Source organism: Lynx rufus, unplaced genomic scaffold (assembly GCF_022079265.1).
Source record: "Lynx rufus isolate CCGP_SWC_20201006 ecotype Redwood Valley unplaced genomic scaffold, mLynRuf1.p SCAF_1, whole genome shotgun sequence".
Classification (NCBI taxonomy): domain Eukaryota; kingdom Metazoa; phylum Chordata; class Mammalia; order Carnivora; family Felidae; genus Lynx; species Lynx rufus.
Genome location: NW_025814823.1, coordinates 2,270,857 through 2,295,567, shown reverse-complemented (window position 1 = coordinate 2,295,567; position 24,711 = coordinate 2,270,857). Strand labels below are relative to the sequence as shown.

Genomic DNA, 24,711 nt, shown 5'->3' with positions numbered 1-24,711 from the left:
GATTGAATTTTGGGGGCCCTCATGACTAAAACAATTGAAGAGACAGTTCTTGACAGGCCACCACTCCCAGGGCACTGTGCAAACAGCTGACTGAAACACATCCCCTGTCTTCCTGTGACCACTCCATCAAGATGAGATACAGCTGTTTTGCCTCATACGTAGAAACAAATACAGAGTCAAACAAAATGGGGAAAAAACAAAAACAGAGGAATGTGTTCCAGATAAAAGAACAAGATAACTCCAGAAGAACACCTTAACAAAATGGAGATAAGTAATTTACCTGATAAAATGTTCTAAGTAATGGTCATAAATATGCTTGCCTATCTTGTGAAAAGAATGGATGAGTGCAGAGTGAACTTCAACAAAGAGACAGAAGATACAAGAAAGTACCAGACAGAAGTCACAGAGCTAAAGAACACAATAACTGAACTGAAAAATACCCTAACGGGGCTCAAAGCAGACAAGATGAAGAAAGGATAGGTGACCTAGAAGACAGGACAGTGGAACTCACCCACACAAAGCAACAAAAAGGAAAAAATAAAATAAAATAATGTTAAAAAGGGAAAATAGTTTAAGGGACCTATAGGACAACAAGCAGAAAAACATTCACATTTAGGAGTCCCAAAAACAAGAGAGAAAGGGATGTAAAATTTTATTTGAAAAAAATGACTGAAAACTTCCCTAACCTGGGGGAGGAAACAAACTTCCAGTTCCGGGAAGCACAGAGAATTCCAAATGAGATGAACCCAGTGGTATCCATAAGACCGATTATCTCTGAAATGTCAAAATTTGAAGACACAGGGAGACTCTTAAACGCAGCAGGAGAAAAACAACTTGTATGTACAAGGGAGACTCCACGGGACTGTCACCAGATTTTTAAGCAGAAACTTTGCAGGCCAGAAGGGAGTGGCATGATATTCAAAGTGCTGAAAGCAACAAACTTTAACCAAGCATACTTTCCTCAGCAAGGTTATCATTCAGAATTGAAGGAGAGATAAAGAAGTGTTCAAACACTAAAGGAATTCGCCACCGTGAACTGGCCTTATAAGGAATTTTAAGGGACTTCTTCAATCTGAAAAGAAGGGGAGCTAATTGGTAACAAGGAAACATCTCAAGAGAAAAATCTCAATAGTCAATGCAACTGTAGTGGACAAATCACAAATCTGGCATGAAGCTTAAAAGAAAAAAGTTAAAATAACTATAACTACAACAATTAGTTAATGGGTATACAAAATAAAAACATGTTTAATGTGACATCCAAAACCTAAACTGTGCAGGGGGAGGGGAGTAAAAATGTAGGTTTTTAGAGTGCAGTGTTGGTATCAATGTAAAATAGACTGATACATATATGTTTTACACACACACACACACACACACACATATATATACATACATACACACATGCATACAGGCCGATATATGTAAGCTTCCTGGTGACCACAAAGCAAAAATCATAGTAGATACACAAAAGACAATGAGAATGGAATCTAAACACTAAAAGATGGCATGTAACCATGAGGAAGAGAGAGAAGAAGGAAGAAACAAAGAAGAACTACAAAACAACCAGAAAACAATCAACAAAATGACAGTAATAAATACCTATCTATAATTACTTTAAATGCAAATGGCCTAAGTTATTAAGAAAAGATACAGAGTGCCTGAATGGATTTAAAAAAAAAAAAAGAGAGAGACCCATCTATATATCGCCTACAAGAGACACATTTCTGATCTAAGACATACAGACTGAAAAGTGAAGAGACGGAAAAAGATAGTTCATGCAAATGGAAACCAGAAGAAAGATAATAAGTAGCTTTACTTACATCAGACAAAATAGACTTTAAAAGAAACTTTAATAAAAGACAAAGATGGGCATTACATAATGATAAAGTATTCAATCCAGCAAGAAGATATAACATTTGTGCACTGAACATAGGAGCAACTAAATATATGAATATAAATCTATAAAGCAATATTAACAGACATGAAGGAAGGAATCAACAGCAATACAATCATAGTAGAGGACTTTAATACCCCCTTTACATCAGTGCAAAGCCCATCCAAAGTCATTAAGTAAACATCAGCCTTAAACAACACGTTAGACCAGATGGACTTGATATACACAGATATTCCATCCAATAGCAGCAGAATACACGTTCTTCTTAAGTGCATATGGAATATTCTCCAGGATCGGTCACAAAATGAGTCTCAAATTTAAGAGCATTGAAATCATATCAGGCATCTTTTCAGGCCACTCTGATATGAAACAAGAAATAGTCACAAAAACAAAACTAGAAGAATCACAGATGTTTGGAAATCGAACAGTGTGCTGCTGAACAACCAATGGGTCGATGAAGAAATTAAAGGAAAAATAAAAAAATACCTTGAGACAAATGAAAATGAAAACGCAACAAAGCAAAATCTAACTTTATGGTAATACTGGCCTGTCTTAAGAAACAAGAAAAATCTTAATCTAACTTTACACCTAAAGGATCTAGAAAAAGAGGACCAAAGGAAGCCCAAAATTAGTAGAAGGAAGAAGGAGGAAAATAATTAAGAATCAGAGAAGAAATGAATGAAATGAAGACTAGAAAGACAATAGACGAAATCAATAAAACTAAGAGTTGGTTCTTTAAAGAGAACTACATGGCGTGCCCGGGTGGCTCAGTCGTTTAAGCGTCCCAGCTTCGGCACAGGTCATGATCTCGCAGTTCGTGCGTTTGAGCCCCACATCGGGCTCTCTGCTGTCAGCGCAGAGCCTGGAGCCTGCTTCGGAATCTGTGTCTCCCTCTTTCTCTGCCCCTTCCCCACTCTTGCTTTGTCTCTTCCTCTCTCAAAAGTAAATAAACACTAAAAAAAATTGTAATAAAAATAAAGAGAACTAAAAAATTGACAAACCTTGGGGCGCCTGGGTGGCGCAGTCGGTTAAGCGTCCGACTTCAGCCAGGTCACGATCTCGCGGTCCGTGAGTTCGAGCCCCGCGTCGGGCTCTGGGCTGATGGCTCAGAGCCTGGAGCCTGTTTCCGATTCTGTGTCTCCCTCTCTCTCTGCCCCTCCCCCGTTCATGCTCTGTCTCTCTCTGTCCCAAAAATAAATAAAAACGTTGAAAATTGACAAACCTTTGGATAGCCTCATCCAGAAAGAAGTGCTCAAATAAGTAAAATCAGAAGTGAAAGAAGGGAGGTTACATCTGACACCACAGAAATAGAAGGAATCGTAAGAGACATCTATGAATTATGCTCCCAGCAGACTGAACAACTAGAAGAAATGGATAAATTCCTAGAAACATACAATCATCTGAGTCTGAGTCGTGAAGAAATAGAAAATCTGAATTAAACTGATTGCCAGAACAGAGACTGAATCAGTAATCGGAAACTTTTCAACAAACAAAAGTTCAGGACCAGATGGCTTTACTGGTGAATTCTCCCAAACATTCAAAGAACACTTAATACTTGTACTTCTGAAATTCTTCTTTTAAAAAATTGAAGAGGAGAATGCTTCCAAACTCATTTTACAAGATGACCAACATTATCCTGGCACTAAAACCAAACAAGGATATGGGGCGCCTGGGTGGCTTAGTCGGTTGAGCGTCCGACTTCGGCTCAGGTGATGATTCCGCAGTCTGTGGGTTCGAGCCCCACGTCGGGCTCTGTGCTGACAGCTCAGAGCCTGGAGCCTGCTTCGGAATCTATGTCTCCCTCTTTCTCTGCCCCTCCCCTGCTCATGCTCTATCTCTCTCTCTCTGTCTCAAAAATAAACATGAAAAAAAAATTTTTTTAAACCAAACAAGGACACCACAAAGAAAGGAAGGAGAAAAGGAAACACAGAAGGGAGGGAAGGTAAGAGGAAAGAAAAAGAAAAGAGAAAAGGATAGAAAAGAAAAGAAACAAAAAGAAAAGGAGAAAATCATAGGCCAATATCCTCGATGAACATAGATGCAAAAATCCTCAACAAAATACTATCAAACTGAGTCCAGTAATGCATTAAAAAATATCATAATCATGTTCAAGTGAGATTGATTTCAGGGGTGCAAGGATGTTTCAGCATCTGCAAACCAATTTACATGGTACACCACATCAACAAGATGAAGGATAAAAATCATAGAATCCTCTCAACAGATACAGAAAAAGCATTTGACAAAATTCAACATTGACTTAGGATAAAAAGTCTCTACAAAGTGGGTATAGAGGGAACCTACGTCAACATAATAAGTCCAGATGTTACAAACCCACAGCCAACATCATGCTTAATGGTAAGAAGCTGAAGGCTTCTCCTCTAAGATCAGGAATAAAACAAGGGTGCCCACGCTCACTACTTTTATTCAGCCGAGTATTGGAAGTCCCAGCTGGAGCCATCACTGCCGCTGTACGTGGACAGCACTATTTTATGCATAGAAAAATACTAGAGACTTTGTTGGTCAGAAACAAATTCAGTAAGGGTGAGGATAGAAAATCAGCGTACAGGAACCTGTTGATGTTTTTGTACACTAACAATGAACTCTCAGAAAAATTAGGAAAAAGTTCCATTAAAAGCTGTATGAAAAAGAATAAAATACCTGGTAATAAATTTCACCAAGGAGGTGAAAGACCTGTAATCTGAAAACCACAATACATTAGTGAAAGAGATCAAAGAAGACACAAGTAAGTGGAAAGATATTCCATGCTCATGAATTGGAAGAATTAATATTGCTAAAATGTCCCTATTACCCAAAGCAGTCTATAAATTGAATGCAATCCCTACCAAAATTCCAATGACATTTTTCATAAAAACAGAACAGTCCTAAAATTTATTTGGAACCACAGAAGATTTCTAATAGCCAAAGCAACCTTGCATAAGAAAATCAAAGCTGGAATTCTCATGCTCCCTGATTTCAAACCATTGCAAATCTACACTATAATATTGGCATAATAGCAGACGCATAGATCAGTGAGACAGAAGAAAGAGCCCAGGTATAAAGCCATGCATATGTGGTCAATTAAATCATGACAAAGGAGGCAAGAATATATAATCAGGAAAAGACACTCTCTTCAGTAAATGGTACTGGGAAAACTGGACAGCTACATGCAAAAGAATGAAACTAACTATACCACTGTCTTCCACCATACACAAAACTGACTCAAAATGCATTAAAGATTTGAATATAAGACCAGAAAGTATAAAACTTCTAGAAGAAAACATAGGCATTTAGCTCCTTGACATTGCTCTTAGCTATATATATATATATATTTTTTTTTTTAATCAGACTGCAAAGGGAATGGCAACAAGGTATAAATAAACAAATGAACTACAGCAAACTAAAAGGCTTCTTGCACAACACAGGAAACCATCAACACAACAAAAAGGCAGTCTGTTGACTCGGAGAAAATATTTGCAAATCATATTCTGATAAGAGGTTAATATCCAAAACGTGTAAAGAACTCATTCGGTTTGACACACACACAAAAGCAAAAGCAAACAATCTGTTTTAGAAAATGAGTGGAGAATCTGAATAAGCATTTTTCCAAATAAGACATGCAGATGGCCCACAGACATATGATAAGATGCTCAACATCACTAATTATCAGGGAAGCACAAATCAAAACCACAAGGAGATACCACCTCACACCTGTCAGGATGGCTGTCGTCAGAAAGGCAAGTGGAAGTGCTGGCAAGGATACAGAGAAAGGGAACACTTGTGCGTCGTCGGTGCAGATGCAAATCGGTGCAGCCGCTGAGGAAAACAGTATGGAAGATTCTCCAAAAACTGAAATCGGAACTATTCTATGATTCGGCAGTTCTACTTGTAGGTATTTACCCCAAGAAAATGAAAACACTAGCTCAGACGTCTGTTTGTCTCAGCGTTGTTCACTATAGTCAAGCTATGGAAACAACCAACATGTTCATCAGTGGATGAATGGCTGAAGAAGTACTACGTGTGTGTAATGCAGTATCGCCCAGCCGTGAAAAAGAAGGCCGTCTTGCCTTTTGTGCCAACATGGATGGACCTTTAGGATATGTTCATGCTTCGCGAACTAAGAGAAAAACAAACACCATATGGTTTTACTTATACGTGGAATCTAGAAAACAAAACAAATGAACAAACAGAACAAGATTCCTAGACAGAGAGAACAGATTGGTGGTTGCCAGAGGAGAGTGGTTGGAGAGGTGAGTGAAACGGGAGAAGGGGATCAAGACGTACAAATTTTCAGTCATAAAATAAGTAAGTCATGGGGATATGGTATACAGCATTGTGGCTGTAGTCAGTAACATTGTATTGCATATTATGTAACTCTGTATGATAACGGAGGAAAACAAGATTTATCATGGTGATCATTTCACAGTATATACAAATATCAGGTCATTATGTTGTGTGCCTGAAACTAATAAGTGCTATGTCAGTTATACCTCAATTTATTTTATTTTTTTTTCCATCGTAAGTGCACTCCTTGATCCCCATCACCCATTTCACCCATCCTCCCATCCACCCCTCTCTGGTAACCATCAGTTTGTTCTTTATAGTTAAGAGACTGTTTCTTGGTTTGTCTCTCTCCTTTGTTTTTTTTTTCTTTGTTCATTTGTTTTGCTTCTTAAATCCCACATATGAATAAGATCATAATTATACCTCAATTTAAAAAATTACAGCATAGAGTAAAAGGACATTTACACTAATTATTTGAATAATTATTTCATTTCCATGGTCATTAGGAAGCTTAAGCATGTAACATTTTATATTTGAAATTTTATTCAACAAACCTGACAGTTCTCAGATCAGAACATATTTAAAGGGTATGGGATATTTGTTTTGTTTTATAAATTATCTGAATGTTTCTCCAGTAAATTTTACTTATTGCTGTTCCTACCATAAGTTCTAATGCATAATGAGAGTAAGTGATGAAAATTACTTTAATCCCCAAAACATAGATGTAACAAAGCAATATGGACAGCAAATACAAAAATAACAGGAAATATGTTAATATAAAGCCTCTTAAAAATGTCCTAAAACATGCATTTCCTCCATTTGTGCCTTTTGGGTTATGCAGTGTATTCACATTTCATTAATATCCAGACCTAGAAACTGTGAAGTTGTTGCTTAATTCTCTATCCCAAAAACAAGTAAAATGCAACTCTCTGAATAAGCTGTTTCTGTCAGATAATAATAAACAATACCAGCAATGATCAAAGCTGGCAGTAGATAATCCACTTAATCTTTACCTTGATAGATAGCACATCTGCTTATTTGGGCCGAGTGCCAGGGCTTTAGAGCAATTTCTTTAAACAATAGCCTAATGACAAGTCTGTTTACTAGTGTGAATTTCTCCGTAGGTGGTCCTTTCATTTCACATCGATTCCATACTGGCAGGAAGGCTTTTGCTCTTCATACAGTAGTGTTATAACTTTATCACGCTAAATTCACCTGCTAGAGTTACTAGTAAGTACATGTAAAAGCCTTCAGTAGAATTTATTCTTCTTGGGGCGCCTGGGTGGCTCAGTCGGTTGAGCATCCGACTTCAGCTCAGGTCACGATCTCGCGGTCCGTGAGTTCGAGCCCCGCGTCAGGCTCTGGGCTAATAGCCCAGAGCCTGGAGCCTGCTTCCGATTCTGTGTCTCCCTCTCTCTCTGCCCCTCCCCCATTCATGCTCTGTCTCTCTCTGTCCCAAAAATGAATAAACGTTGAAAAAAAAAATTTTTTAAAAAAAAAAGAATTTATTCTTCTTGATTTTCAGTTCATGTTCTTGTTTCAGAATTTAAACTCTCATGATTGTGAAAGCAAAAATAAGTTAAATCAACCCTATCTACATTTCTTCATTTTCGGCCTGTAATTGAGAATCCGGATCAATATAAATTTAAATAGCTTGGCAGTACTGTAGTAATCCTAGAATTTGTATTTGGTGAATGTGCTTGTGTATTCTGACCACTTTACTTTCTTTCTGTTTCTCTCAAAGCACCCTGATTTCTGCCACAAACTGTCGTTTTCCGTCTGCCTAGAACGTCCTATCCCCATTCCTTTGGTAGCTTTCAGCAGGCAGATCTCAGCCCAAATGTCAGGTGCTCGCAAAGAACCACCCAGAATCAGCCTAGCAGTGACCCAGCGGTCTCAGAGTCCTGTTACCCCACTTTTGTTTTATCTCACTCTAGTCCTACACTTGACATTATCTGAAATTCTCTTGCTGATTTGTTCACTGTTATCTCTAGTCCGTTAGAATGGAAGTTTCTTGACAGCAAGGATATTATCTGTCCTTAACGGCTATATTCTCAACACTTAGAACGGCACTTTCACTGCATGCTAGGCACTTAGCATGTTGCTAGCATGAATCAGTGTCATGTACAGCCATTTCAGAAAGTGTCTGAGGAAACCAGAGAGTCCTTCTGGCAAAAGAGAATACCGCTGACCTTTGAACAGCGTGGGTCTGAGCTACACAGGTCCAGCTACACGCAGATTGTTTTTACAGCACTGTAGATGTACTTTCTCTTCCTTACGATTGTCTTAATATTTAAGAAATACTTAAGAAGATCTTCAGCTTACTTTATTGTAAGAATACAGTGTATAATGCACACAACATACAAAATACGTTTATGTTATCAGTAATGCTTTCAGTCAACAACAGGCTATTAGTCAGTCAGTTTTGGGGGACTCAAAAGTTATGCGCAGATTTTCGACTACACAGGTTTGGCACCCCAGCCTCTGTGTTTCTGCTCTTTCAAATGGAGCTTTTACTGTAGAACGAAATATATAGCAGTATAGTCTTCAGACTACAGTGAGACCTGGCGTAAGCCTCTCCAAGTACAAACTGAAATATGGCAGGTGCGACACTAGCATGACCAGGGTTTCTTTTTTTATTATTTTAGTTTACATTTTTTTGACCGTCGATGACACACAGTGCTACATCAGTTCCAGGTGGACAGCATAGTGCTTCAGCAACGCTGTGTTACGTTGTGGCCACTCACCCTGAGTGGAGTTAACCACCTGTCATCATGCCGTGCTATCACAGTGCCATTAACTGTATTCCCTTTGCTTTTATTTTCATGACTCACTCTTTCCGTAACTAGCAGCCTGTATCTCCTGCTCCCTTTCACCCAGTTGCCGTCCCCCCATTGCCCTCCCCTCTGGCAACCATCAATTTGTTCTGTGTATTTATAGATCTGATTCTGCTTGTTCGTCTATTCATTTGTTTTGTTTTTTAAGTTCCAATATAAGTGAGATCATACGGTGTGTCTTCCTCTGACTTACTTCACTTAGCTTAATATCCTCTGGGTCCATCCATGTTGTCACAGATAGCAAGATCTTGTCCTTTTTAATGCCTAAGTAATATTCCATTGTATGTTTATCCAACATCTTTATCAGTTCATCTGTGGATGGACACTTGGGTTGCTTCTGTATCTTGACTATTATAAAGAATGCTGCACTAAACATAGAGGTGTACATATCTTTTCAAAGTAGTGTTTTTGTTTTCTTTGAATGAATACCCAGTGGTGTAATTATTGGATTAGGTGTTGTTTCTGTTTTTAATTTTTTGAGACACCTCCATACTGTTTAACCAATTTACCAACAGTGCACGAGGGTTCCTCTTCTCTGTGTCCTCGCCAATACTGTCTCTTCATATGGCAAGCTTTAGCTTTATGCTTTATGCTTTAGGACAGACCCTTATCCTAAATTCCCCACCATATTGGAACAAGCCAATATTGTAATACGCCTCCTAAAAAATTCTCATTTCAGTGAACTAATCCTATTTGCTTTGTTTTGTTTGTAACTATTTAATGACTGTGTGAAGATGACAACAGCTATATTAAATGTCATAATAAAAGAAATGTTTTAAGTTTTGTACTAAAAAGTATAATCCTTATGGGTAACATCTGTTTTTACTTTTAAATTGTTACCTGTATGATAAACTTTGAATAATTTTCAGTACTGGATCTAATTTTAGAACTTCAAGAGGGTCCAAATTACCAATGTTAGAAATGAAAAGAAGATAACACCACAGTTTCTGCAAATATCAGAGGACTACAATGGAATATTGTGAACAGCTTATTCACATGTGACTGTAAATTTGATAACTCAGATGAACTGGACAAATGCCTTAGAAAAAAAAAAAAATACTTACCAAAACTAAGAGATAGAAATCTGAATAGCCCTTTACAAATGAATTTAATTTATCAAAAACTTTCCCACAAAGAAATGTTCAGGCCCAGATGGTTTTACTGGTGAAATCTATCAAGCATTTAAGGAGGAAGACGTGTCAGATTTTCACAAAGTCTTGCAGAAAATACAAGAAAATGGAACAATTCCCTCTCGTCACTGGCATATCCCTGATAACTAAAATTTGGCAAAGATCTAGCAAGAAAAGTAAATTATAGACCAAATTTCATCATAAACAAAGATACAAAATACTTAGATAGAGCAAGACACATTGTATATTATATAAAAAACGCACCAAAATCAAGTGATATTTATGCAGAGAATAGAAATTTGTTTAATGATTAAAAATCAACTCAGTTCAGTCCATCAGATCGACAGTAACGTAGAGATCAACATGACCCTATCACTATATGCATATAAAGCGTTCAATAGAATAAGCACATTCATGACAAAACTCAGCAAAGTAGAAACAGAAGAAAACTTTTTCAGTCTGATAGAGGGCGTTTACAAAAGGCTTAAAGGTGACATCATGATACAAGATTAAATACAGGGGTGCCTGGGGGGCTCAGTCAGTTAAGCGTCCGACTTCAGCTCAGGTCATGATCTCGCAGTCTGTGAGTTCAAACCCCGCGTCGGGCTCAGTGCTGACAGCTCGGAGCCTGGAGCCTGCTTCACATTCTGTGTCTCCCTCTCTCTCTCTGCTCCTGCCCCGCTCATGCTCTGTCTCTCTTTCTTCTCTCAAAAATAAATCAAGATTTTAAAAAAAAAGATTAAATATGGAATGTTGTCCCTTTATGATCAGAAAGAAGGCAAGGATGTATTTTCATATCTCTTCTATTCAACATTTTACCGGTGATTCTGATGATAATAGCAATACAGGTTGGGGGAAAAGGGATAGAAGATTGGAAAGGAAGAAGTAAATTTGACTTTATTCACAGATAACATGATTGTGCGTAGATAACTCTAAGTGATCAACAAGAAAAGGAAAGCCTATTATAACTAAAAGCAAATTTAGGAAGATCAATATGGAGAAATCAATTGTATTTCCATATACTAGTAGCATAGTTGGAAAATGAAATGAAAATCCGTTCTTTGCATGATATCAAATAACATAAAGTAAGTAGAAACAAATTTAACAAAAACCATTCACCAAAAACTTCAGACATTGCCAACAGAAATTCAAAGAGACTTAAATAAATGGAGGAATATACCATGGAAATGGTTAGAACATTCAGTAGTGTTAAGATGTCAGTTCTTCCCAAATTGGTCTAAAGATTTAACTTTCCCAAGCGAAATCCCAGCAGGCTTTTTTTTTTTTTTTTTTTTTTTTGGTAGAAAGTACAAGCTGATGTTAAAGTGGATATGTAAAGGCAGAGAACCTAAAACACTGCAATCAATTTTGAAAAATAAGAACAAATCTGGATAACTCACACTCCCTGACTTAAGACTTATTGCAAAGCTACAGTAATGGTAACAGTGTGATATTGACTTAAGGATGGGCAAGTAGATCAATGGAGGATAATAAAGAACCGACACTTAGATGGTCCTTAATTCTCAATAAAGTCTCCAACCCAGTTCATAGAAAAGAAAAGGTCTTATCAATAAATGACACTAGAACAATTGGATATGTATATGAAAAAAATAGTTACGACCCCTGCTCACACCATATGTAGGCATAGCTTGGAGACACCTCCCCCCTGTCTCTGTCTCTTCCTACCTCACACTCTGTCTCTGTCTCTCTCAAAAATAAATACATGTTAAAAAAATTTTTTTGAAAAAAAAAAAGAAAGAAAATGAATAGGCGAACTGTAGGATGGGAGAAAATATTTTCCAAACATACATCTGACAAAGGACTCATTCAGAATATATAAAGAACTCTTACCACTTAATAACTTAGAGTTCAGAAGGAATTAACTGTTCCCCTCCTAGGAATTCATCCAAGAGAAATACTAAAACATACATTCACATACATAAAATAAGAATTATGCAAGAAAGTGTATGGCAGAGATCTGCTGTACAAACATAGTGCATATAGTTAAGACTATGGTGTTGTACATTTAAAAACTGAAGAAGGGCACCTGGGTGGCTCAGTCGGTTAAGCATCAACTTCCGCTTATGTCATGCTCTCACGGTTTGTGGGTTCGAGCCCCGCATCGGGCTCTGTGCAGATAGCTCAGAGCCTGGAGCCTGCTTCAGATTCTGTCTCTCTCTCTCTCAAAAATAAACATGAAGGGGCACCTGGGTGGCTCAGTCGGTTGAACGTCCGACTTCGGCTCAGGTCATGATCTCAGTTTGTGAGTTCGAGCCCCGTGTCAGGCTCTGTGCTAACAGCTCAGAGCCTGGAGCCTGCTTCAGATTCTGTGTCTCCCTCTCTCTCTGCCCCTCCCCTGCTCATGCTCTGTCCCTCAATAATAAATAAACGTTAAAAAAATTTTTTTCATAAAAAAATAAACATGAAAAAAAGTTTAAAAAAAAAGAAGGTACATCACATGCTAAGTATTCTTAGACCAAGGGAAAAGGAAACAGGGACACAAATCTTTTGGAAGTGATGGGTATGTTTATTACCTTGATTGTGGTGATGTATCTCAGATGCATGCATGTGTCCAAACTCATCAAGAGGTTTATACATCAATGCGTGCAATTTTTTGTATATTAAGTATACTCCAGTAAAGCCGGGGGTGGTGGGGAAAGAAAATTTATGGGAGCTTGATTCACAGTAGTCAAACACTAGAGACAATGCAAACATCTGCCAACAAGTGAATGGACAAGTAGTGATCTATTCAGACAATGGGACACAACTCAACAATAAAAACAGACTACTTCTTTTCAAACGTAAATGAATCTCAAAACCGTTATGCAGAGAGAAGGTTGATAGCACAAAAGAATACATACTATCATTTATTCGATATCATTTATTTGAATTTCTAAAATAAGTGAAACTCATTTAGATGGAGGAAAACAATCAGAACTCTAATATTCCTCTGTGGGGATGAAGAGAGAAAGGATTGACTGAGAAGAGACACAAAGAACTTTCTGAGAAAATAGAAATGTTCTATACCAGGGTAGGAGGATGGGTTACTCAGGTATATCCACTTGTCAAAATTGTATGGCCATAATTTGTACATTCAATGTATGTAAATTTTTCCTCAAGAGCTATAAATAACAATTGAAAAGGAATTGGGAATGGGCAGAATCCTGATGGTTGTTGAAGGTGAATAATGTGCGGTTTATTACAGAGTTCTCTTTGCTGTGTTTGAAATTTTCCATCATAAAAATTTTTTAAGGTAGTGCAGTAAGCAAAGGGAGAAAGATATTGAAGTTGGCATTGTACTATTTGATTGTCAACTTGAAAAATAAGGGTAAAACAAATGAAGACTTTTCAACACTTTTTCTCTAAGATAAGTATGAGGGAGGAGATGTGGAAAAGTTTGAGGGACTTAGAGATAAACTGTTTACCTAAAACAAACATCATAGAGGCAGCCGAACTTGAGATGATTAATTTGGAATTTACCAATTTTCAGATTATCAACAAAGAAGTAGCCTAGGAAAAAAAATGAGTGAAGGTTTGTCTCCTAATCCGTTCAAATCCATAGTTTCAGATTTTGTCTGCATTTAATTTTTGTTTTAAACCTTTTTTTTTTTTAATTTGCTTTCCTTTTGAGGATTGGTACAAATGACTCTGAAAGGTAGGTTTCTAAATGTACTCAGTCTCAAGGTACTATTGACAATTTTATTAATGACAGAAATGTAGGTTTTTAAATTATTTTCATGTTTTATGAGTGCATATGGGGAAGAAGACCATTTGTATGATATAAGTGGCTTTTTAAGAGCTACATACTTGAAAATGTGGCCATAAATTATCAATGATACAAAAATTAATTATGAATGAAAATTCTGTTGAAGAATGAGGATAATTATGAAATTCTTATAGAGTGATACCTTTAGAATATGTATGTATTAAGTAAAGTAGCTTGCTTAGGAGGAAAAAATGATTCAAATTTTAAAAGTGGTGGGGCGCCTGGGTGGCGCAGTCGGTTAAGCGTCCGACTTCAGCCAGGTCACGATCTCGCGGTCCGTGAGTTCGAGCCCCGCGTCGGGCTCTGGGCTGACGGCTCAGAGCCTGGAGCCTGCTTCCGATTCTGTGTCTCCCTCTCTCTCTGCCCCTCCCCCGTTCATGCTCTGTCTCTCTCTGTCCCAAAAAAATAAATAAACATTGAAAAAAAATTAAAAAAAAAAAGTGGTAACATTAATACTTGCATATCAGTTTTTCCTTCGATTCCTACCTGATTTAAGAAAAAATAAATAACGCTATTAGCTATAATGCAGAAGGAGTTTAAGTTAATATTTAACGACTCGTATATGTTTTAAAAGGAAAACTGAGTATCTTTTTCTTAGACTATTTTGAAAAGTCCAGTAGATACACATCTGAATTCATGTTTGCCATCTTTCCAGCTGCAGAAGATCATAAGTAAACAAGATGATTTGAAGACAAGAGCTAATGAAACGGAGTGCCAGGTATGTGCAGATCAACTCCTATTTCCAGACAGATGATATTTACAGTAGCTTCTCTGTTTGTTAATAAACATCCCGACAGAGTTGGGAAACTTACCAGTAACTTTATTTGGCCAAACTCCTTGAAGCAAGGCGCTGCGTTCACGTGGTCCGGACTTCAAAAGGCCCACAAGAGGCCGTGCAAGAGCACTGAGTGCTTCCAGGGTCCGTGTATGCGCTCAGAGATGCTTCGTGTGCGTATAAGGGTGTCTGTAAAGAGGCAACTGAGTACATCTGTGTGTCCTTTGTTTCCAGTTTCCCCGCAAGGAGTAGCACACTGCATTGTGCCACACTTTCCCGTTTTTCCTCAATACCTCTCAATATCTCCTTTTTCACAGCTCCATAGTGCGTTGTCATATGGATATAAGCAGCTTGTGTAATCATTCCCCTCTTTAAAGACATTTAATAGATGTCCAGTCTTCTGATATTGCAAATAATGCTGCAATTAATAATCCCGTAATTATAACATTTTTTATATATGGGAATGTATCTGAAGGATAACTTCCCAGAAACGTGATTGCTGGGTCAAAAGGTTGAGCATTTCTAAGGTTGTCGATAAACTTTGACAAGTAGTGGCAAGTATCTTCTGTAGAAAATGAACCACTTTTCATTCCCACCACTAATGTGTATCAGTAAATTTTCTATGGATAATCTTTCAATCAGGTCTAGTCCTGCAGCATATTTACCACGAGATTTTCTTCAATTTTCAAGTCATTTCATTTTTTAGAGCATGTCTTCAAATTTTTCAAATTATTAAAATCACAGTTCTTTCTTAGATGTCATCCCTTTGAGCAACCCTGTGCTGGACTTCCTTTTTCCACATCCAAGTCCTTGAATGGAATTCCCTTTTCCTAGATGTCTGTGTCCTGTGCGTTCCCATCTTACCCTGTATGTCCGCCATCATAACACCTGTCACATGTTAGGATAATTGCCTAATTGTGTCCTTCTCTGAACTATAAGCATCATTCCTCTCGTTACAATTGTTTGAAGTTAGGGAGCAGTCCACAAGACCGCCCTCAGGTTCCATAATTCACTGGAAGGACTCACAGAGCTCACTGAAAGTTGTTAGGCTCGTGGTTACATTTTCTTACAGTGAGCAGATACAGATTAAAATCAACCGGAGGAAGAGACACATGAGGCAGAGGTCCGGAAAGTCCCACAAGCAGAGGTTCCATTTGACCTCTCCTGGTAGAGTCATGGGCGGTGTTAACTTTCCCAGCAAAGACGTATAACTGTATACCCGGAAGAGTGCCCACTACTCCAGAGATTTTCTGGGGGTCAGCCATATAAAGCTGGTTGGCTCCCCACGTGGTTAACGCCTGTTCCTAGCCATTCTGGAGGTCAGGCTGGTAGCCTGTGAGCCAGGCCACCATGCTAAATCTCATGGTTAGTCTGGGATGGCCCCATGCCCCCAAGTAAATAAGACCCTCAACGTAGAGATCACCTCCCAGCAGCCCAGGACAAAGGCCAGACCTCTATCTGGGTACAGTTAATTCTTTAGTACATAAATTGTATCTAGTTGTATCTGCATAGCCTGGGAAAGCACCAGGCATGCTCTACCTGCTCAGCAAATAACTGTAAATGAATGAGCAAATATTTAATCATATGAATGTAACATTTTTATTATTGATTGTTAAGATTGCTTTTAAATATTTGCTATTAGAAACATGCCCGCAGTAAGTAGCTAAACATGTAAATTCAGGAGAGTTCTAAAGGTGAGATTGTCGGGTCAGAGGCATGGATACTTTTAAGACGTTTGATTCCCGTAGCCAAACTGCCTTCTGGAAGGGTTATGAAATTTACAGTCCCGCCACCGTTGAGTAGGCATGCCCCCCTGTCAGCAGTCTCTCTGGGGTTGGTATCTGTTTTGTTCTGGTTAAGCAGTGCCGTTTGATGGGGGAAAAGGTATCTCAGCTGTTCTTTTTTCAAGACATTTTATAAACTTTCTGTTTTTGTTCTTTGGGAATTTCTTTACGTTTTTCTTTGTATTTATTTTTAAGAGTATTTATGTTTAAGAATATTAACCTAGTGTCTTAAAATTAATGAAATTTTTGTCAGATTTGGTTTTGTTTATGATGTTTTGGTTATAAGTCTTTTTTATTTTTATGTGGTCCTATTTGTTGGTCTTTTAATTTTATTATCTGGTTACGTCCATTTTATTATCTAGTTACTTTCATTTTTTAAAACGTCTTTCCTCCATCGAAATCGGTTAGAAATACTAACCTGTGTTATCGTCTGGTTTAGTTATGCTTTTGTTTTTTTACATTTCGTTTTTTTCATTCATCTGAAGTTTGTTTCTTAAGGGCATCCCTAGTGACATGACTTTTTTATTGTGCGAAATTCTTTTCCCTCAAGGGAAACGTTGCTGCAATTAAACAGGAAATCTATTGGATTTTTATGTTTAGCCTGCCTTCCTAGGAGTCACTCCAGTGTCTGCACGGTTTAGTGTCCAGCCAGAGGTCATGCTGAGACGTTGGAGCCGTTAAGATGTGTCCTCTCTTCCCCCTGCTGATGGGTCTGTGTAAGGCTGGGCGTGCATTCACTCTCGAGGCTCTTTGACCTGTGCCGGCTCTTCGAGCCAAGGACGGGCGGTGAGCTGGAGCCGCTGTGCTCTCTGCCATGTAATTCGCACGACCCGGAGTACAGGGAGAGCTCAGCGAGCCCTCGTGGTGGGCGCACCCCCGAAAGCAGTCTTTTGGGTACCTGGCCATCTGTCTGCCCGCTTCAAGGAAGCTTGCAGTCTCAGTTAAAGGAGTCACAACGATCCCCAAATAAGTCCCCTCCGTCAGCAGCAGGGAGATGGTTTCGGAGAGCCTGCCGCACTCTGCCAAAACTGCCCCAGGGGACAGCTGGAAAGGCAGAAAGGCCGCAGACTGTGTGCTGCCCCAAGTTCAGTGGTTCGTTTGAGGAACACGACTCGGGGTGCCTGGATGGCTCGGTCGGTTAAGACTCTGACTTTGCCTCAGGACTCAGGACATGATCTCACGGTCCACAAGTTCGAGCCCTGCATCGGGCTCGGTGCAGACGGCTCAGAGCCTGGAACCCGCTGCAGATTTTGTCTCCCCTCTCGCTCTCTGCCCCTCCCCTGCTCGCACTCTGTCTCTCAAAAATAAACATTAAAAAAGAAAAAGAAAAACACTTCTCACTTCGTGACATGCCTTTGGTTGAATTCCACAGCACTGAATAGTTGTGTCTTGACCATTTTGTCCAGCTCTCTAGCTTTTAGGGAGAAGACCTCACTCTATCCTGCAGGAAGTCAGAAGGCAGTTATCGTGTGTTAAGTGGCCAGTAGATTTACACTGGCTTTTAATAAACATGGTTAGTAAGTTCCAAAAGCAAATATTGTAGGTAAATCAACATAGTTAATGTGGTATAAAATGTTACCCTTTATTTTTTTAAGTTTATTTATTATTTTTAGGAGAGAGAGTGAGAGCAGGGGAGGGGCAGAGAGAGAGAAGGAGACACAGAATCGGAAGCAGGCCCCAGGCTCCGAGCTGTCGGCACAGAGCCCGACGCGGGGCTCGAGCCCACGGACCGTGACATCATGACCTGAGCCGAAGTCGGACCCTTACCCGACTTAGCCACTCAGGCGCCCCTAAAATGTTACCCTTTAAAATAAATACCATAGTCTATACCAGAAGCATGAAGTAGAATGTGTTTTGATGTGGCTTATATTAATGGCACTGAATGTTTAATAACTGACTAGTTGTTAAGGTATATGAAAAGTAAAGGTTAAGACTTTAAAGGTCTAGGGAATAAAACATATAGTATGGGGAACATAGTCATTTCTTGATAGGGTCGTACGGCGACAAGTGGCAGCCATGCTTGTGGGCGTGGCATAATGTACAGAGACGTTGAAGCCCTGTGGTTCCCCGAGACTAATGCAACATTGGGGGTCAACTAGGCACAAATAGACAAATTCAAAAACGAAAACAAAAATATTTCAAAGAACATAAATGAAAGAAACTATAACCACGAATTTTAACTCAGGAACATAAGAGAAGATTGGAATACATAAAAAGAGACGCTTTATTCTTAGCTAGGAATAGTGAGCACTGTAAAGTGGCCAGGTCCCACGAAATCAATCTGTGAATTCCATACAGTCTGGGTCAGAACTCAACGGCTGAGAAATTGGTTTGGGTTTGGCGTGTTTGGGTTTTGGGTGGATTTTGGGCGATAGTGGTTAGAGAGGAAGTAGATGCAGGTAGGAGGTGTTCAGAAACTTGGCAAAATGGTTCTTCACTTCATCTAGAAGAATAAACATGAGAGGGAATAAGAACATTCTGGGAAATGCAGGTAATGAGAGGGATAATGAAGTGGTGTAGTGAGAAATAGAATGGTCAGAATACAAACCCAAAGACATATGCCTGTGGGTATACAATGTAGATATTTTAAATCAGTAGGAAAAAAACGAATTACCAAAGTACTTTTCAGCGACCCAGAAGCCTGGAGGCCTTCCCGCTCTCTCCTTACCCCTCCCATCCAGTTAGTCACTAGTTGCTGCCTCCTCCATCCCTTTGGCTTCTGTTTCCACCACTGTCATTATCAGACCAGCTTCGTTTGCCACTCGAGTGACTGCAGGGGCCTCCTGACTGACCTCTCTGCATCCACCTGGGTCATTTTTTTTCAATTACTCTACTTATTTTTTAATTTACATCCAAGTCAGCATGTAGTGCACTACTGATTTCAGGAGTAGATCCCAGTGATTCATCCCCTTTGTATCACACCCAGTGCTCATCCCAACAAGGGTCGTCCTTAATGCCCCTCCCCCACTTAGCCCATCCCCCCTCCCACCACCCCTCCAGCAACCCTCAGTTCTCTGTATTTAAGAGTCTCTTCTGTTTTGTCCCCCTCCCTGTTTTTATATTATTTTTGCTTCCCTTCCCTATGTTCATCTGTTTTGTATCTTAAATTCCACATATGAGTGAAGTCATATGATATTTGTCTTTCTCTGACTAATTTCAGATAGCCTAGCGTAATACTCTGTAATTCCATCCACGTTGTTGCAGATGGCAAGATTTCATTCTTTTTGATCACTGAATAATACTCCATTGTGTGTGTGTGTGTGTGTGTGTGTGTGTGTGTGTGTGTATCACATCTGTATCCATTCATCCATCAATGGGCATTTGGGCTCTTTCCATACTTTGGCTGTTGTTGAAAGCACTGCTATAAACATTGGGGTGCATGTGCCTCCTTGAAACAGCACACCTGTGTCATTTCTAGTTCATTTTTCACATTATAGACAGGTGACCTAAAAGCACAAGTAAAATGTGACTGCCCTCAGGCCAGCCATTCTTCCAGCCTCCAGCTGTCCCATTTTCTCTGTAGTATATACCACAGTGGTTAAGAACTCGGGCCCAGGAAGACTGTTCAAATGCTGCTTCATCTGTTAATAGCTGTGTGGCTCTGGGCAAATTAGTTTACTTCTCTTTGCATAAAATTGAGTTTCTTCATTGTAAAGTGAGAATAATGGTAATCTACCTCAGGTGTTTTTGAGGACTAAATTAGTTAATATATTTAAATCTCTTAGGACTATGCTTAACACATAAGCGATATATATGCATTTGCTATTATATTTATTATTACTGCTTTCTACACCCCAGCCATACAGCACCATGCTCTGTTGTTCCTGTTTGCAAAGTTTATTCCCACTTCTCTTTATTTGTAACTTTTTTATTTATTTCGAGAGAGGGTGCCAATGAACGAGGGGCAGAGAGGACAAGAGAGAGAATCCTGTGCGGGCTCTGCTCTGTCAGTGCAAAGCCCAAAGCGGGGCTCAAGCTCACCCGCCGCAGGGCTTGAACTCATGAGCTGAGATCGTGACCTGAGCAGAAGTCGGATGCTTAACCGACCGAGCCACCCAGGTGCCCCCCCCACCACCACTTCGTATTTTCTTAACTTCAGTTCAAACCTTAGATCTCCATTTAAATGGTATTTTTCTTAGGAAAGCCTCCCCTGAGCTGCCCTCATAGCTCCTTGAATTTCTTCCCAATACTTCCACGGTTGGATTACTTTTAATAACTTGTTTAATGCCCAGTTACCCAAGAGGAACAGGAAACCATGGAGCCCCAAGGCCTGACATCGTGTCTGACACATGATGGGCATTCACTACATCCTTGTATGTGACTGACTCCTGGGGTGACTGGCTAAACAGTTCTGAGTGTGTATATCAGTTCTCATAGCAAAATGAATTCCAAAGAGATCAAAAATAATGTCAAAATCAAACTGTGGAAATACTTTAGAACGGGTGGGGCTCTTCTCTCAAGATAGCAGCGTAGGAAAATGCAGAACTCAGCCCATCCCACACAGACACGAAACCCATAAGTGCACATGGGTCATTTCCCTCTGAGGAAGATCTGAAACTGGAAGACCTGCTTCTCCACAACAAAAGACAGAAAGACCGCATTGAGATGGGTAGGAGAGGCAGAGACAGGGTCTCACCCAAAACCCCACCCCGACACTGCAGCATAACAGTGAGGGTTCTCACCAGTCCAGCGCTTCTCCCAGAAAAGTGATGGGCTGGTGTCCCACTTAAGACACCCCTGTCCCTGGGACCTGACCCAGAGAGACGAGCCCCCAAAACATGTGGCTTAAAAAATGCAAAGGGCCGACATCCAAGGGGCCTGAAGTGCTATAGGAAACCGAGATTCCCCTTTGAAGGAACTCACATGCAGTCTCGCTCTACCCGCGACCCAGCAGAAAAATAGCAGTTTGAAAAGCACCACGGCGGGGCGCCTGGGTGGCGCAGTCGGTTAAGCGTCCGACTTCAGCCAGGTCACGATCTCACGGTCTGTGAGTTCGAGCCCCGCGTCAGGCTCTGGGCTGATGGCTCGGAGCCTGGAGCCTGTTTCCGATTCTGTGTCTCCCTCTCTCTCTGCCCCTCCCCCGTTCATGCTCTGTCTCTGTCTGTCCCAAAAATAAATAAAAACGTTGAAAAAAAATTTAAAGAAAAAAAAAAAAAAAGAAAAGCACCACGGCTATAAAAGAAACCAGTTGATAATCTAAGAACACCTGTTGGGAGAGCAAGGGACCGTTGAAACTCTCCCCGGGGACAGAGGTGCTGGCAGAAGCCAACTTTGCACTCTCCACCTACCCTGCTAGCACCAGTGGTTGGGCTCAGAGGCGGCACCCTCCTCCTGCATTGCTAAGACGGGTGGGGGCAAGCGGTCACCATACCATCCCACTGCCTCGAGGAAGCTGGAGAGCACACAAGGGTTCACTGCCCCCCTCCCTAGCTGGGGCAGGCAAGCACAACATCCATGGCATCCTCTCACTCCCTAGATAAAGCTGGGGAGTGGAGACAGTTGCAGCACTCCCCCACTGGCCGGGCTGTCATTTTCCCGGCTTAAAGCCAGCATGTGTGCACAGACAAGAAGGTCTCCCACGACACTCCTGAAGTCCACAGGTGTATAGCCAAGACATTTTCCCCTGCTTGTCTGAAGCCAGCAAGCATGCCCTACCCCGTACACCGTGCCTAGCTGACGCCAGCAGGTGCCTGCAGTCCACACGGGGGCCACCACTCAATCACCTGGCCCTGGTGGCCGAAGTGGCCAACAATCCTGAGCTCCACAGGAACGCTAACACAGTTCTTGGCAGACCACCACCATCAGGGCACTGCATAGACAGCAGACTGAAACACAGCCCGTCTTCTGGAAAAAAAGGCCTATGTACTTAGCTCGGAGCTTCAATCTAAGGGACAGGCTTCGGGTTTCCCATGCATATATAGATTAAGGGGGTGCTCCCAGAGAACCTAAGCAGGGGCACACCATCCTTGCACACCCCCTCGGCCTTCCAGGTCTCAACTCTGAGAAAGGAGCTTTTACACTTATCTGGAACCCCAATTTTTTACAGCTGCCACCCAGGGGGCACCTCTAAATCTCCTGGTCTGGAGGCAGCAGGGACTATGATTGTAACCCCACAGGACTATGTATACTTTTATATTTTAAAACTTTTCTTTTTAAATGTTCAATTATTTTTGAGAGAGAGACAGAGCACAAGTCAGGGAGGGGCAGAGAGAGAGGGAGACACAGAATCCGAAGCAGGCTCCAGGGTCTGAGCTGTCAGCACAGAGCCTGACGGGGGGCTTGAACTCACGAACCGTGAGATCATGACCTGAGCCGAAGTCGGACGCTTAACCGACTGAGCCACCGAGGCACCCCTATACTTTTATACGTTAAAAGCTGCTGTCTAAGAGTGTGCTTCCAGTCAACCTGAAACTCGGTGTAAATGAGATTCCTCTCTTGGAACAGGCAGGTCATGGCACACCCTAACACCGGGGACATATCAAGAACGAATCAGGTGGTTTAGACAATTACAAAGGTTCAAGAGACAGCAAAGAGCAAGGTTGGAAGAGAAATTTCATCACCTACACAGGGCACTACTTGAAGACTGAAGCTGTTTCACCTAATACATAGAAACACACCGAGAGTCAAGCAAAATGAAGAAACAGAGAAATATGTTCCAAACAGAAGAGTATGATGAGACCTCAGAAAAAGACCTTAATGAGATGGAGAAAAGTAATCTAAAAAAGAATTTAAGGTAATGGACATAAAAATGCTCATAGAACAGGTCCTGGGTAGCTCAGTCAGTTAAGTGGCCAACTTCAGCTCAGGTCATGATCTCACGTTTCACGAGTTCAAGCCCCACATCAGGCTCTGTGCTGACAGCTCAGAGCCTGGAGCCTGCTTCACATTCTGTGTCTCCCTCTCTCTCTGCCCTTCCCCCACTCACACTCTGTCTCTCTCTCAAAAAGTGAGTAAACATTTGGAGGGGAAAAAATGCTCAAAGAACTTGGGGGGAGAATGGATGAACACAGTGAGAGCTTCAACAAAGAGATAGTGTAAGAAAGGACCAAGAGGGGTTCAGTGGCAGACTAGATGAAACAGAACAGATCAGTGACCTAGAAGACTGCAGTAGAACTCAGCAAAGCAGAGTAATGAAAAGGAAAGAAGTTTTAAAAAATGAAGGTAACTTGAGGAACCTCTCAGACAACATCAAATAGAGTAACACTTACGTTATAAGGTCCCAGGAGAAAAGAGAGGAGAGACCAGGAAAGTATTTGAAGAAATAATGGCTAAAAACTTCCCTCACCAGGAGAAGGAAATAGACATGTAGGTCCAGAAGGCTCAGAGGGTTCCAAATAAGAGGAGTCCAAAGAGATCCACACCAAGACACATTATAATTAAAATGTCAAAAGTTAAAGAGGGAATCTTAAGAGCAGAAAGAGAAAAACAAATTGTTACATACAAGGGAAATCCCATAAGGTTATCAGGAGATTTCTTAGCAGAAACTTTTTGCAGACCAAAAGAGAGTGGCATGGCATATTCAAAGTGGTGAAAGGAAAACATCTTTGAACTAGGAGTGCAGGCACATGTCAAATATTGCAAAAGATTGAATCAGTAATCAGAAACCTCCTAAGAAAAGTCCAGGACCAGATGGCTTCATTGGTGAATTCTACCAAACATTCAAAGAACATTTAATGCCTATACTTCTCAAACTCTTCAAAAACATTGAAAAGGAGGGAAGCTCCCAAGCTTATTTTGCAAGGCCAGCATTACCCTGATACCAAAACTGAAGAAGGACACAGGGAAGGAAGGGAGGAAGGGAGGAAGGAAGGAAGGAAGGAAAATGAAAGAAAATGAAAGTAAATAAAATAAAATTACAGGCCAGTATGCCTGATGAACATACATGCAGAAATCAACAAAATATTAACAGACCAAAATAACAATACATCAAAAACATCTTACATCGTGATCAAGTGGGATTTATTCCAGGGATGCAAGTATGGTCAGCATCCGCAAATCGATCAAGACGGTATACACATCAGCAAAATGAAGGATAAAAATCGTATTATTTTTGTGAATGCACAAAAAAGCATTTGAGAAAATTTAACATCCATTTATGAGAAAAACTCAACAAAATGGATATAAAGGGAATGTACTCCAACATCACAAAGGCCGTAAATGACAGACCCACAACTATCATCATCCTCAATGGTGAAAAGCTAAAAGCTTCTCGTCTAAGATCAGGAACGAGATAAGGATGCCTAC

The 24,711-nt window shown here is 40.4% G+C and overlaps 1 protein-coding gene across 1 annotated transcript in view; it reads left to right on the top strand.

Annotated features, from left to right (window-relative positions):
• Window positions 1-24,711, top strand: part of MICU2 (mitochondrial calcium uptake 2) — a 146,685-nt gene that overhangs the window by 96,351 nt on the left and 25,623 nt on the right. Inside the window, exon 7 of the mRNA XM_047077727.1 lies at window positions 14,564-14,626. Within this exon, the coding sequence (XP_046933683.1) occupies window positions 14,564-14,626 (63 nt within the window). The remainder of the gene's footprint in view (window positions 1-14,563; window positions 14,627-24,711) is intronic.